Source organism: Raphanus sativus, chromosome 3, assembly GCF_000801105.2.
Source record: "Raphanus sativus cultivar WK10039 chromosome 3, ASM80110v3, whole genome shotgun sequence".
Lineage (NCBI taxonomy): Eukaryota > Viridiplantae > Streptophyta > Magnoliopsida > Brassicales > Brassicaceae > Raphanus > Raphanus sativus.
In genome coordinates, this window is record NC_079513.1 from 11,246,164 (window position 1) to 11,259,529 (window position 13,366).

Below are 13,366 nucleotides of genomic sequence, written 5' to 3' on the forward strand. Positions count from 1 at the left end.
TAAACCCAAACTCTAAACCCTAAATCCTAAACCTTAAACCCAAACTGTAAACTATAAACCCAAAATTTTCAAATACCTTTGGGTTAATGATCATCAAATGTATTTTCAAATACATTTTAGGGTATAGCAAACTCTAAACCCTAAACATATACCCTAAATCCAAAATTTTCAAATACCTTTGGGTTAATGATCATCAAACCAGTTTGGGTTGAAGGTTTAGGATTTAGGGTTTAGAGTTTGGGTTTAGGGTTTAGAGTTTGGAGTTTGGGTTTAGAGTTTATGGTTTGAGTTTAAGGTCTAGGATTTAAATTTAGATTTAGGATTTAGGGTATATAGTTTGGGTTTAGGGTATAGGTTTGGGTTTATGGTTTAAAATTTAAGATTTGGTTTTAGGGTTCGAATTTAGAGTTTATGATTTAAAGTTTATTTTATTTGTAATTTATAATTTATTTATTTATGTGACATTAATATTTATCGTAATATGATTGAAATAAAGAAAGAGGTGAATTCATAAGTTCACCTTAGGGGTGAACCTAACTATTGTCCTTCAACTAATTGCAAAAAAAAAAACTAATTGCCTTGTTTTGTAGATTGCTGTAATATTTAGTTTTTATCAGCGCTTATGAAAAATGAAATGCTGTATATAGATTTGGGGAATATCAATATCCTAATACTTTAATTATTAACTATGATCCGTGTATCCACACATGTGTAATTTTTCAAAAATATATTGCTATTTTTTTCGAGTTACTATTATATATCATATATGTGTTACTATATAATTAATTGTATATAATTAATAGTATTTAGTATGTATCATCATATAAATAAGTGTTGGGTTTACGGATCGACTCACCTTGCTGTGGATTGAATCATTTTTTTTTACTTAACCCATTATTTTTAATGGGTTAAATCATTATTCATGCACCCGCCCGTTTAAATTAGCGGATAACATGCGGGATCCGCATATAAATTTTAAATTAACAAAATATTTATTTATATATTTTATTTTAAAAAATAATATAATGTATTTAATTAAATTTTATTTATATTCGTAATTTTAATCATTTTAAAAAATAAAATCATTTTAAAATATGTTGATCGGCGCCCACCCGACAGTGGGTCAAACAAGGCGGGACACGTGAGTAAAGAGTCAAATTCTTATATCTAATATAAATAATAACATATATTATATTTTAAAACTTAATGTGAGATATAAAATCCATAATTTAAATTGGTGTTTGAAATTGGTCTTTGTATTGCATTTTTTCTTATATATATTGAAAACATTTTTATAATGGTTATTGGAAAATACTTTAGTAAAAATCAATTTTTGAATATAAGTATTTTTTGATCAGTTATTGATATAATTAATTTTTAAATTATTATTTTGGTTTGAAATATGTATATAAAGTTTATTTTTTTATAGTTATTTTAGACAAACAAAATTTATGTTAGAATTGAAAACCAAACAAAATTTATTCAGCCAAAGTATGTAAAGCATATTTCAAAGGTAAAAGAACACGTATCTCAACTTCTCACCCACCTTTTTTTTTTTTATACTAATACATTACCCTAACTTTTTAGAAACTCTGGGATGGAGGTGGTCCACCACTGACCACCCTATCAACTATCATCATACTCATTAGTCATTACTCAATACCTTACATTTACTGTTCCACTCGCACCAACCACATGAATGTTTTCAGAATTCAAAATTTTATAATACTGTATTATTTAACGAATAGTAAAGATATTAATATTACAATTGAAAACCAAACAAAAATTCCAGCCAAAGTAGGTAAGTATTTACCTTCAATAAAAATATTAGGAAAATACCGCATTTTGTTCTTATTTCAGCTACTTTATAAAACTCTTTGAAACTTAAGCCACATTTGGAACAAATTTAAAGTTATGATTGGTGTACAACATTTCTGGAGATATTTTTTGGGTGTTGTATTGTTGGTTTAATATTTTTTAAAAGTATATTATACCATTTGATTTAAAAAAAGTATATTTTACCATATACTTTTCAAACTAGTTTCAACAATTTTCAGACACTTATGTGAGGGCTTTTTTCAAGCCTTCTTAAATAGATCTAAGTCCTTCTAACAAATCCAAAGTCCTTCTCACAAGTAAAAGTCATGTCTCTCTCACACACACTCCTTTTGTCCTCTGTTTCCAGAATATGTTTCTCCACGTTTTCCAAAAAATCTTGTGATCAAATTTGTACACAAGATTCTTTCTACTATGCACCTAGTATCTAATCTACCAGTTCCAACCACCGATTTTATAGTTTTACTAAATTACTAGGATAAGACCTGCGCCTTGCACAGGATGAATGCGCAATGTGAATTTATATGAAAATTATTTAAGAAATATTATATATAAAAAATTATATTTTTGATCGAATTAATATTTTTGTCCTTAAACAATTTTTTAAAAATTTTTTTTGTTAATTAAACAATTTATTTAGTGATGAGCTGATATCATTTTTAGGTCCAAAAATAACTTACCGCATGAGATCCTACGTTTAGGCCAAAAAATCTTAGGTCTACTATTAGGTTATAATGAAACTATGTCAGTTCAGTTTTACATCATGATTTATCAATTTAAAAGTTAATTATGGTTATAAGAAGTTTACATTCACGTCTCAATCCTATCTATCTTCAATATTTTTTTCCTTTTATGTCACTTTTTCATTTTGGTTAATGTTTGATATAAATATTGATTTTGGAGTTTATTCTCATTTTGTTCTTTTGTTTTGGCCTCAGATTTAGAAATGTTTAAGATTTAAAATTATTAAAGAGATATATATTTAGGTTAAGATCTTCGTCTTGTGCAGAATAAATATTTTAGAGTAAATATATCAAAACAATCAATCTCATCTATATATATGATGTATAATTAAATTTAAATGATATTAAAATACACATATAATATAATTTTAATATGGATATTATTAAATGAGGTTTCTAATCATATGATTTTATGATTATTTGCATATTTGTGTAACAAATTTTTGCACCAAATAATTTTTTTAAATGTGGAATGTTTAGTTGTTTCAATAATTTATAATCATTTAAAAAAATAATGAAGATTTCAAAATTAAAATATTAACTTTTCAATATATGTTCAATGCAAATATCAAAATATAAGTATGTATTTTCATATGATGTATAGTTTAATTTAAATGATATGAAATATATATATTAACATAAACACCTATTAAAATAAAATTATTTATTCTAATAGTTTTATAATCATCGTATATTATTACATAAAATAATTTAACCTTGATCACAAAATTTATATATATTAACACCTATTAAAATAAATTTATTTATTCACATGGTTATATAATCATTTTATCTTATTACACAAAAAATTAAACATTGATCACAAAAGTTTATGTGAGACTTTTAACATTTTTAGTAATTTATACTCATTTTGAAAAATTAAAAATACAACATATACAAAAACTCTAATTTTGTATTATATGATTAATGTAATTTTGTAATTTATTTTAATAATAAAAAATTAAACAAAAATGATAGAAATTACACCGATTATTAGAAAATCTTTATTATTTTAAATCATTAATTGCCATATATATATATGATATATATATATATATATATTTTATTCACATTAGATAGTTCCGTATGTTTTACTTAAGGACATAATAAATAATAAATTTCAATTTTGATAAATGAATGGTATATAATGGATATACTATATAATATAACATTCTCGAACAATTTAATTCTGGACTAACAAAATTCTCAATTGATTTTCATGCCGCTACGTAAGTAAATTAACATTCCAATTACGTGACAACTCAGCAGGATATTTTTTTAATTAGTACAAACTACATATAATAACTTTTAAATGTTTTTCCTTTAATATATAGGAGATGTTCTCACAATTCTAGATAATTCAATGTCATTTGAAATTTGTGGTCTAAACTAATTTTGTCTAGTGTTATTTATACAGCTAAGATAAATTACATAATTTTTTTTTTTTTAGTTTTTGTGTAAAATTTCAAACATAACTTAAAGTGATACTGAGGAAGTATGTGTCATAATTAATAATTATTATTATTATGGGAATAATGTAATTACAATATTTATGACATATACATTAGATAATATATTTCTGAATTCGAATCTAAATGAATAGTATATAATATATTGAAGAGTCCATAAGAGAAATTAAAGTATCTGATATAAAGTTATTTTCAAAGGCTTTCCACGATAGAAAGTTGCATTTATAGGGTTTACAAAATAAAAAAAATTGCATTTATAGATTAATATCATATATTCTTTTTTTTAAACTTAATATCATATATTCTATAACAAACTTCTCTAGTGGGACATTTGGTTCTTTCCACATTTAAAGTTCCATATATATTATATACTAAACACGCAGGCCATATATGCATTCCTAAATATTTTTTATTCTTAACCTATTAAAATTGCATTTACATAACAAATGTATAGGAAAGTTTATAAAATACTTATTACCTTATATTGTTTTTTATACCTTAAATTGTTACTGTTTTTTTTTAAGGAAGGACTTTAAATTGCTACTGTTACTAATATATTCAAGAACTCTGATCCATATCATGGTATTTACATAACTAAAGGATATGAAAATTATAAAATATATAAACTTTGGATTAAACATTTGAGATAGATATGAAAGTTAAGTATATGTAATTACAAACAAATACTTATTTATTTATAGCCAACTGTAAATAAATTACATAACATAAAAGGGTTATATTGTGGAAAATGTGACTTTATAATTTAAACTAAGCAATTATTAACATATTTTTTCTACAACTTTTGTTAATCTATATGAAGTCCTTTGACATAATTATAATGCATGGTAAGCTTTGGACTATCCCACTCAATATGGATCGATCTTGCTGCTCTACGTACGAAATATATTTGTTTCTCTATAATTTTGTTAGTCAAACTTTGGCTATGAGTTCAAATATGCACTAATATTTTCTTAAATAAATTGCCAAACGATAGAAGAAGAAACGAATTTAAAATGATGTGAAAGTGATCGTGTATTATTATTTTGTTTTTGAAAAAAAGTGGTCGTGTATTTTGAGCTTGTGATGTGGTTACCAGGTTATGATGAGGACCGAAGAAGTGAAACAGTTAAGTATCTAAACTTCATGAGATAGATTTTGTAGGGAAATTCTTTTGTAATTTAAGTACTCCCTCTGTTTCATAATAAGTGTCACTCTGAACTCATTTTCTTGTTACACAAAGAGTGTCACTTTACAATTCCAATGTAAATTATACTAACTTTCAGCTGAAAATTAATTGCAAACTGCATTGATTTTATAAATAATTTTATTTATCTAAAATACTATTGGTCAAAGAAGTATAATTAATTACAACTTACATATATTTCAACAACTTTCTTAATCTGTGTGAAAAATGTCACAACGACACTCTTTAAGAAACGGAGGGAGTATATATTAAGATACAGTAATCCCATCTGTAAGTAAACCATATGATAATACATTTTTTGAAACACATATACAAAGCGTTTACTTTGACGATTGTTGTATCGAATGGTTTACTTTATGATTAGACTATGATCAGGGCCGGCCCAGAGGGGAAGCCACCCAAGCCATCGATTAGGGCATCCAATTTAAAGAGGCATATTTTCTATAAGTTTTTGTTACTAATATTTATAGATAAAAATAATTTGATAAGATACTGTAATTGAAAGTACAGTGAAATCTCTATAAATTAATAATGTTGGGACTACACCAAAACTATATTTTTTTGATTAATTTATAGAGATTATTAATTTATCGATATACTAATTAAACCAAAAAATCAATTTGAAACTATAAAATTATATTAATTTATAGATATTTTTAGTGTATATTAATTTATCGAGTATTAATTTAAAGAGGTTATACTAATTATTGGACATTTTATTTATGATATTTTGAGAGCATAATTCAAATACTGAAGATTTCTTTAAAATAATATTTCATTCGAACATAATTAGTGGTATTTTATTTATGGAATTAATATTCTACAAGAATCAATGTCAAAATAGATTACAAAGCCTACTATAATATTTTTTTGTTAAAGAATGATTGTTTTATGACAAATATAAACTATTTAGTGTGCATTTTAGAATATAAGAATATCGATCATCACATATAAAAAAGTTTTTAAAAGGTATAAATAGTTATTTGTAGTATAACATGTTATTTCAGAGATTACTTACATTGATTCTGTTATCGATCAAAACTGTTATAAGATTTTACTATATCTATTTAATGAATGCTTTTACATGGAAAATGCAAAAGTATATTTTAATGTCTTAGATTTACTGTTTTAATTCAATATTTAAATTACTTTATATTAGTTTTTTTGTAATTTCGATACAAAATATTAAAAAGTATAGTTTTAAAATTGGATTAGGGCATTATTAAACGTTAGACCGACAGTGACTATGATATGATATGCTGACTGTCGAAAATTATATTTCGCTAGGGAGTTAGTTTATAAACTATGATATTTATTAATGTCTTATAATTCCGCCACATCAGATTTAAGAAGGCTTAAACAACTACCACATAGGATGGGGTCTCTTTTTATTAGTACAAAATTAAAGTTATAATTATTTAAAAGATCCCAAAATAATATATAGGAATTTAGGAAAAATGGTTTTTAGGTCTAAAAATGATAACCATGTCCCATTAAGCTAAATTCATATATTTTTATGTTTCATTAGGCTAAATATTTTTAAGATGGCAATACTATCCTTAATTTCAATTAAAATTCGAAACTACAATTAGCTAAACATTTATTAAAGATTAAAATATAATTTTTAAAAAAGTAACAAAAACAAAAAAAAATATTAAAAATACCCAAATAAAAAAACTAAACGTCAATTTTGTTTTGTATTTTTAATATTAAAATTGATTTTTATTATTTGTTACTAGAAAATAAAAAACTATAATAAAATATAAAAAAATATTTAGAATATGTGATCTACATAAAATATTAAAAATATTAATATTTGTAAATATTCAATTTTTTATATTTATTAAAATTAAAAAATAAGAAAATCGTGAAAATATTGATTTTTATTTTTTGTTACTAGGAAAATTATTTTTTAAAATAAAAATATTAAAAAAATTCTTACGAGCAACAATAGCAACCGTTAAACTATTTTTAATTTAAATATTGATTTTATAAAAGATGATTGTCTTATTTTTTTTTAAACAAATCGATTTAATAATATAAGAAACTGAATATTTCTAAATATTTTCTTCCCATTTTTTTGGAACTGATAATCCTTACCCGTAAAATATGTATTCTACTATATGTAGATTACAGTAAGCATGTTGAAAGCGGTTATACTAGTTTTAGATTTACATTAATGTGTAGATTCTGATTTTTACAGGTTTTAGATTTATAGTAATGTGTAGATTCTGATTTTCACAGATTTTAGAACAATAGGTTAAGCGCAGAATATGTTTACCAAATATTTTTAGATTACTATTATTTACGTATATCACATATTCTAAACATAGTAGATTCAATGTAAAAAGTGGATTACATTTTTTTGTTGTAGTAGAATGTCAATTCTACTTTCTCTAAAACAAAATATGAAATTATCATTTAAACATTTTAGAACTGGAAAAAATACTAATAAGTTCGTATAGGTATTTATTTTTTTAAACAAATCGATTTAATAAATATAAGGAAACTGAATATTTCTAAATATTTTCTTCCCATTTTTTGGAACTGATAATCCTTACCCGTAAAATATGTATTCTACTATATGTAGATTACAGTAAGCATGTTTGAAAGCGGTTTACTAGTTTTAGATTTACATTAATGTGTAGATTCTGATTTTTACAGGTTTTAGATTTATAGTAATGTGTAGATTCTGATTTTCACAGATTTTAGAACAATAGGTTAAGCGCAGAATATGTTTTTCAAATATTTTTAGATTACTATTATTTACGTATATCACATATTCTAAACATAGTAGATTCAATGAAAAAAGTGGATTACATTTTTTTGTTGTAGTAGAATGTCAATTCTACTTTCTCTAAAACAAAATATGAAATTATCATTTAAACATTTTAGAACTGGAAAAAATACTAATAAGTTCGTATAGGAAAAAATACTAAACATTTTAGAACTGGAAAAAATACTAATAAGTTCGTATATGTATTTTGTTAGTAGTTACTTTTTTGAATTTTTTTTATTTTTAAAACTATTTATTTGATTTATTTTGGAAAATTCAAAAGGGTATTAGAGGTAGAAATGGTAAAAATAGAAATTAACCTAATAGAACATAGTTATCATAAACAATTTTCCCAATTATTTAACATAACAGAGTACAATTGTAAACCAGACTATTATCCAGCAAAGATATGTATACATGTAAGTGGAAGCATATGTATAAATCTTGTGACAAATGAGAATGAAAAAGAAGAGACTGGAATCAAGTTTGTACACAATGTTCTTTACTATTCACCAAGTATTTTTTTCTTCTCCCCTACTACCCTTTCATTGTTTCATATTTGATAGGGGTGAGCAAAAAAAAACAAACCGGACCGAACCAAACCGATCCAACCAAAATCAAACCGACCCAAACCAAACCAAATTCTATGTGTAAACCATTTGGTTCAAGATTTGATCAACCCAAATGGTTCGGTTTAGTTTGGTTTGATTTTAAGCCGAACCAAACTGAAAAGTCGAAATATTTTTAGTTAGATTAATTAAATATACTAATAATAGTAATATTTAATATATTTAACCTAAAAACTAAAAAAAATTATACATTTTACATCTAAAAGAATAGAATAACTAACATAACTAAAATGTAAAATGAAAGAATATGAATCTCATACTTTAACATCAAAACCAAAAATTGCTTATGATATTTATGTTAGGTTTAAAGATAATAATATAAAATTATTGAATTAAATATTCTAGATTTTATTGTGATGTTTAGCTTTACGTATAAATATGAAGAATATAATGATTTAGTGTCAAATGTTGATTTTTTTATATTTTTATAGATTATATTTCTGTAAACAAACTAGATAAAACTAAAAAAATCAACTATATTGAACTCAACAAACATAAACAAAACCAAATTAAATTAAAACCGAACATAACATACACCAAAACGAAGTAAAATCAGACCAAACTGAACACAAACCAAACCAAACTAATTTGGATTGGCTTTGGTTAAGGTTTTCCTAGACCCAAATAAACCAAACCGTACCGAACCTATAATTAAACCGAAATGCCCACCCTTAATATTCGATGAGCTACACATCTAACACTTCTATGTTTTGGATTTCAGAATTGGGTTGAAAGGGTGAATTTGTCAAATATGGATTGATCTGGGAATTATTACCGAGATCCAGATTTAATGTGAGATCCGATTTGGATTTGATACGAGATCCGATCCGGATCCACTCTGAAAATTCGGATATCAGGAGGGGTCGGATCCGGATAATAAAATGTGTCAATCATAAGTTACCAAATTCATAGCCAATCCAAGGTGTCCATATCTTCCTGATCTACCTAGTAGTGTAATGAAGCAAAAACCCAGACCCGTCCCTCTCATAAAGCATTTGAAGCTTCAGCTTTAGGCCACAATTTGTTTAAGTATTTTTAGGGCCACAAACATTAATTCATGTATAAACTAAATACTAATTGATGATTCATTTTATATGTTACATGATGTGTTTGAAGACTTAGTTAGATAAACTATAAAGATTTTCAATCTTATATTCATTGTTATTCCTTTAAACTTCTAATAATTTATATATATATTCTTAGTCTTTTTTTATAAAAAAAAATTCATTGCTGAGCTTATAATCGTGTTTTTACCTTTTCTAGTTATCAATATTTTTCAAAACTTATTATAATTAATATAAACCTGTAAATAATACAACAACTACAAACCTAATTTATTTCATAACAGATATTATGAATAAAACTAAATCCATTTTTCCTATGTAAAAAAACATGATATATCATATTTGAAAAGGTTAAAAATATTTGTTGTTTAAAAATATACATAAAGGCCACAATTTTCTATATTGCATTAGGCCTCCAAATATTTAGGGACGGCACTGCAAAAACCTCATTCACAATTTGACGAAGAAGAAAAAGAATGTGCTTAACATTGATAGATCAAGAAAACATAGAAAACAGCAGCAAAAGTTGTATGCGTAAGGTTTCCTTTGCAGGTTGAAGTGTATCGGACAAGTAGCATGCGCTTGTTGGCAGACAAAGTTTGCTTCCCTTGGACTTGAGATCCTCCATTTTCACTGGAAAGAAACAACACAGTGTTCCTTGGACAGCATATATATACATATCTCCCGTTTACTTGGACAAGAAGATAACTAAAAGCTGCACATCTCACGACTCTTGTGTGTTCCTTGGAATCGAATATTCGACATATCTATACATATATATCATATAAAAACCGAAGCTGATTAACCATCTCTTCAACCAATGCTTAAATCCCTGTCATTCCATCTTTTTAAAGGTGGTTCTTGTTCTCGAGATCATCTCTTCTTAGTATGTGTCTTCTCTCTTTTGACCCCTCTTTCTATAATAGCCGTGTTCTTTTAGAAGATGCTGACGCAGCGACTAGCTACCCAGTTTATAACTATTTTCTTGTTCATGTATCTGGAGAATGACACCGGAGGTGGTACTTTTGTCTATCAAAAATAATCGCAGCACCATTCTAACTGCTGCTATTTCTACAGCGTTTATGACGACACCAGAAACTTTTGCGGAAGTAACCGCAACGTCCCCTTAATTAATTTTCCACCATCTTTTTATTTATTTTGATGTTCAACTTTTCATTGCTAGATGCTGCGTCAGCGTACTCGTCCAAAAGAACACGGCTAATGATTATTATTTTTAATTAGGAGGAGAAATATATAGAGCCATCGAAGAATACAATGGATTATGATCCAGGGATTCTACTACTGAATAGATTGGAGCTGATTTAACCCTAACAGTACCTGACAAGATGGTAATTAAGAATACACGTCTACTACAGATTTTGTTTTTAGTTGTTCCATAACATAACAACTTAGAGAGGAAACGGAGGAAGCCAGTGAGGAGCCCAGAGACGAATCATAAAACCTTGTCCACTTGCGGTAGGCTTGGGTTTGAAGGAACGTGGGGTTCTAGTGGCGATATTGTAAACGCCATAGCCTTCACCATGGCCTTCACCGACGAAATAGATGGAGTTAGGGTTTAAGCCCGGGAATAAGCTGGCCTTGACACAAAAGGGCTCGTTACCGCCGAGGAATATGCAGAGATCACCAATGTCTTCTGTGTAACACATGTTCATATCTTCCTCCTCTCTAAACACCATGAACCGCTTTGTGCCACCACAGTTGAATCTTAATGCCTTGATACTCTGGATATACCTGCCAAACCAAAATGAAAGAACAATGTTAATAATACTCTCCATGTTTCAAAATGGACATTTTAGTTAGATATTTTACATATCTTTTAACTTAATTTATTTTACATATCTTTAAATTTTATCAAAAAAAAAACTATATAGCGTATTATGTTTGTAACATTTTTAATCTATAACTAGATTATAAATTCAGTGATTTTTTAGATTTTTTCTCTTAATATGTATGTATGCATTAAAGCAAATATCATATATATTATGAAAATAAGCTTGTAAATAATAGCAAATCGGAAAAAGCAAATAAAGAAGGAGAACCTAGTACCATTTGACTAGGAACCGTTGTCCTGAGGGAGACTCCACAAAGAGTTGTGTCTTATGACAAGAATCCAAAAGCTGCAACTCGGAATGAGAAAACTGAGGAAGGTTGTGAAAGCGCAACTCATGGAACTTAGGCTCCGTGGAATCAGGAGTACCATCCCAAGACCACAAGTGGTGGCCACCAGAACTTACCATGTAGAACCTTTGATCTCTCTTGGAATACATCAACTTGGATGATTCAAAATGATCGAATACATTATGAGGCAAAATGAAATGGAGCGCGGCCTTAGTGTCACTCGGCTTATATATACTCACCATACGTCCGGTAAACTTGACAGCCACGAGGTAGTCTTCTTCCTCTTCATCAGGAAAAGAGGACATAGCCACGCCACTTACCAACTCGGCTTGACAATCAATTAGGTCAGGCCTAGGAAGCGGAGAGAAGAACTTGGGTTTTGATTTAAAGCTAGAGGGGTTGCAGAAGTCACTGATTCGTATGGAACGTTGGCCCCATAGAAAAACACCCCACCCATGAGAACTTCCCACCAGCAAAGACCCAACCAACTCTTCGGGAAATGGCATATCACCGACGATGATATGTTCTTCTTTGGCCGGGTCAAACATGTGGAGCTGTGTCATTACACCTGGGGTTTCTTCATCATCACCTTGTTCACCACAACAGGTGACACGATAAAACAAGTTAGGGTTGGTGGTGGTGGTGGAGGAGAACGTCCGAAGGGTTTGGCATCTCTGTGGAAGCGTACGAATTAGACATCAGAAGAATAAACACAAAAACTAGAGAAAGAGATTGGAGAGAAGAAAACTACCAGAGCAAGTTTGCGGAGAGAGAGCTTGGAGGAGAGGCTGAGCAGCAACGACATACTGTAGTTCGGCCTGATCTCAAACGAGTTTCTGAGTTAGATCTAAGAAAACACAGAGTACTTGTTAGGTTGGCCACAAGCCAACAACAACAACAAAAAAAAAGGGTTTTCAATTATGTCGCTTTCTTTTCGCCACGATGCCTCCTTTTTTCCTTTTTTCTTCGAAGAAAAAAATAAAAATCTTGTCGTACAAATTTGTACAAAAGATTCTTCTTTACTATTTCAACTACATCAACGTTTTATACTATTTCATAATAATAAAATTTTATTTAAAGAAAAAGAAAGATTACAATTAAAAACCAAACAAATATACTGTATAGTTCAACACAAATTAGAGACAACATAATGATTTTTTTTTTCTTTTAACTGAAGGACAGCAACTAGAGAGACATTGGAGGGATCCAGTGAAAGGCGGATGATGGTGCTCTGGAGAAGGGTGCGGGAGACTTGGGACGGAAGGAACGTGGTTTTCTAGTGGCTATAGAGATGTTAACATGGGTGATTGCCCATGGGTTTTCATATATATAAAACAAAAGAGATTATATTTTCCACTATTTTATTTAAATAAAAAAATTTGCAAAAACCTTTTTCTGTCAAAAACAAAAAAAAGTTTCCGACAAATTAAAACACATGTTTTTCAACCAAAATCGGAAAATCGAGTTTTCTCGCCAAAACTCGAAAACCGAGTTTTCCCGCCAAAA

The 13,366-nt window shown here is 27.8% G+C and overlaps 1 protein-coding gene across 1 annotated transcript; it reads right to left on the reverse strand.

Annotated features, from left to right (window-relative positions):
- Positions 1–10,938: 10,938 nt before the first annotated feature.
- Positions 10,939–12,769, reverse strand: LOC108846177 (uncharacterized). The gene is made up of 3 exons (XM_018619403.2): positions 12,612–12,769; positions 11,789–12,534; positions 10,939–11,473 (listed from the first exon to the last, which is right to left on the reverse strand). Exons 1-3 carry the CDS (start codon positions 12,663–12,665, stop codon positions 11,131–11,133), a joined length of 1,143 nt encoding a protein of 380 aa, XP_018474905.2. The 5' UTR covers positions 12,666–12,769; the 3' UTR covers positions 10,939–11,130.
- Between the last annotated feature and the right edge of the window lie 597 nt (positions 12,770–13,366).

Coding starts and splice junctions, on each gene's coding strand:
- LOC108846177 (XM_018619403.2), bottom strand. CDS start 12,665: ATGTCGTTGCTGCTCAGCCTCTCCTCCAAGCTCTCTCTCCGCAAACTT. Junction 12,535..12,611: donor CTCTCCGCAAACTTGCTCTG/GTAGTTTTCTTC, acceptor ACGCTTCCACAG/AGATGCCAAACCCTTCGGAC. Junction 11,474..11,788: donor CAACGGTTCCTAGTCAAATG/GTACTAGGTTCT, acceptor TTGGTTTGGCAG/GTATATCCAGAGTATCAAGG.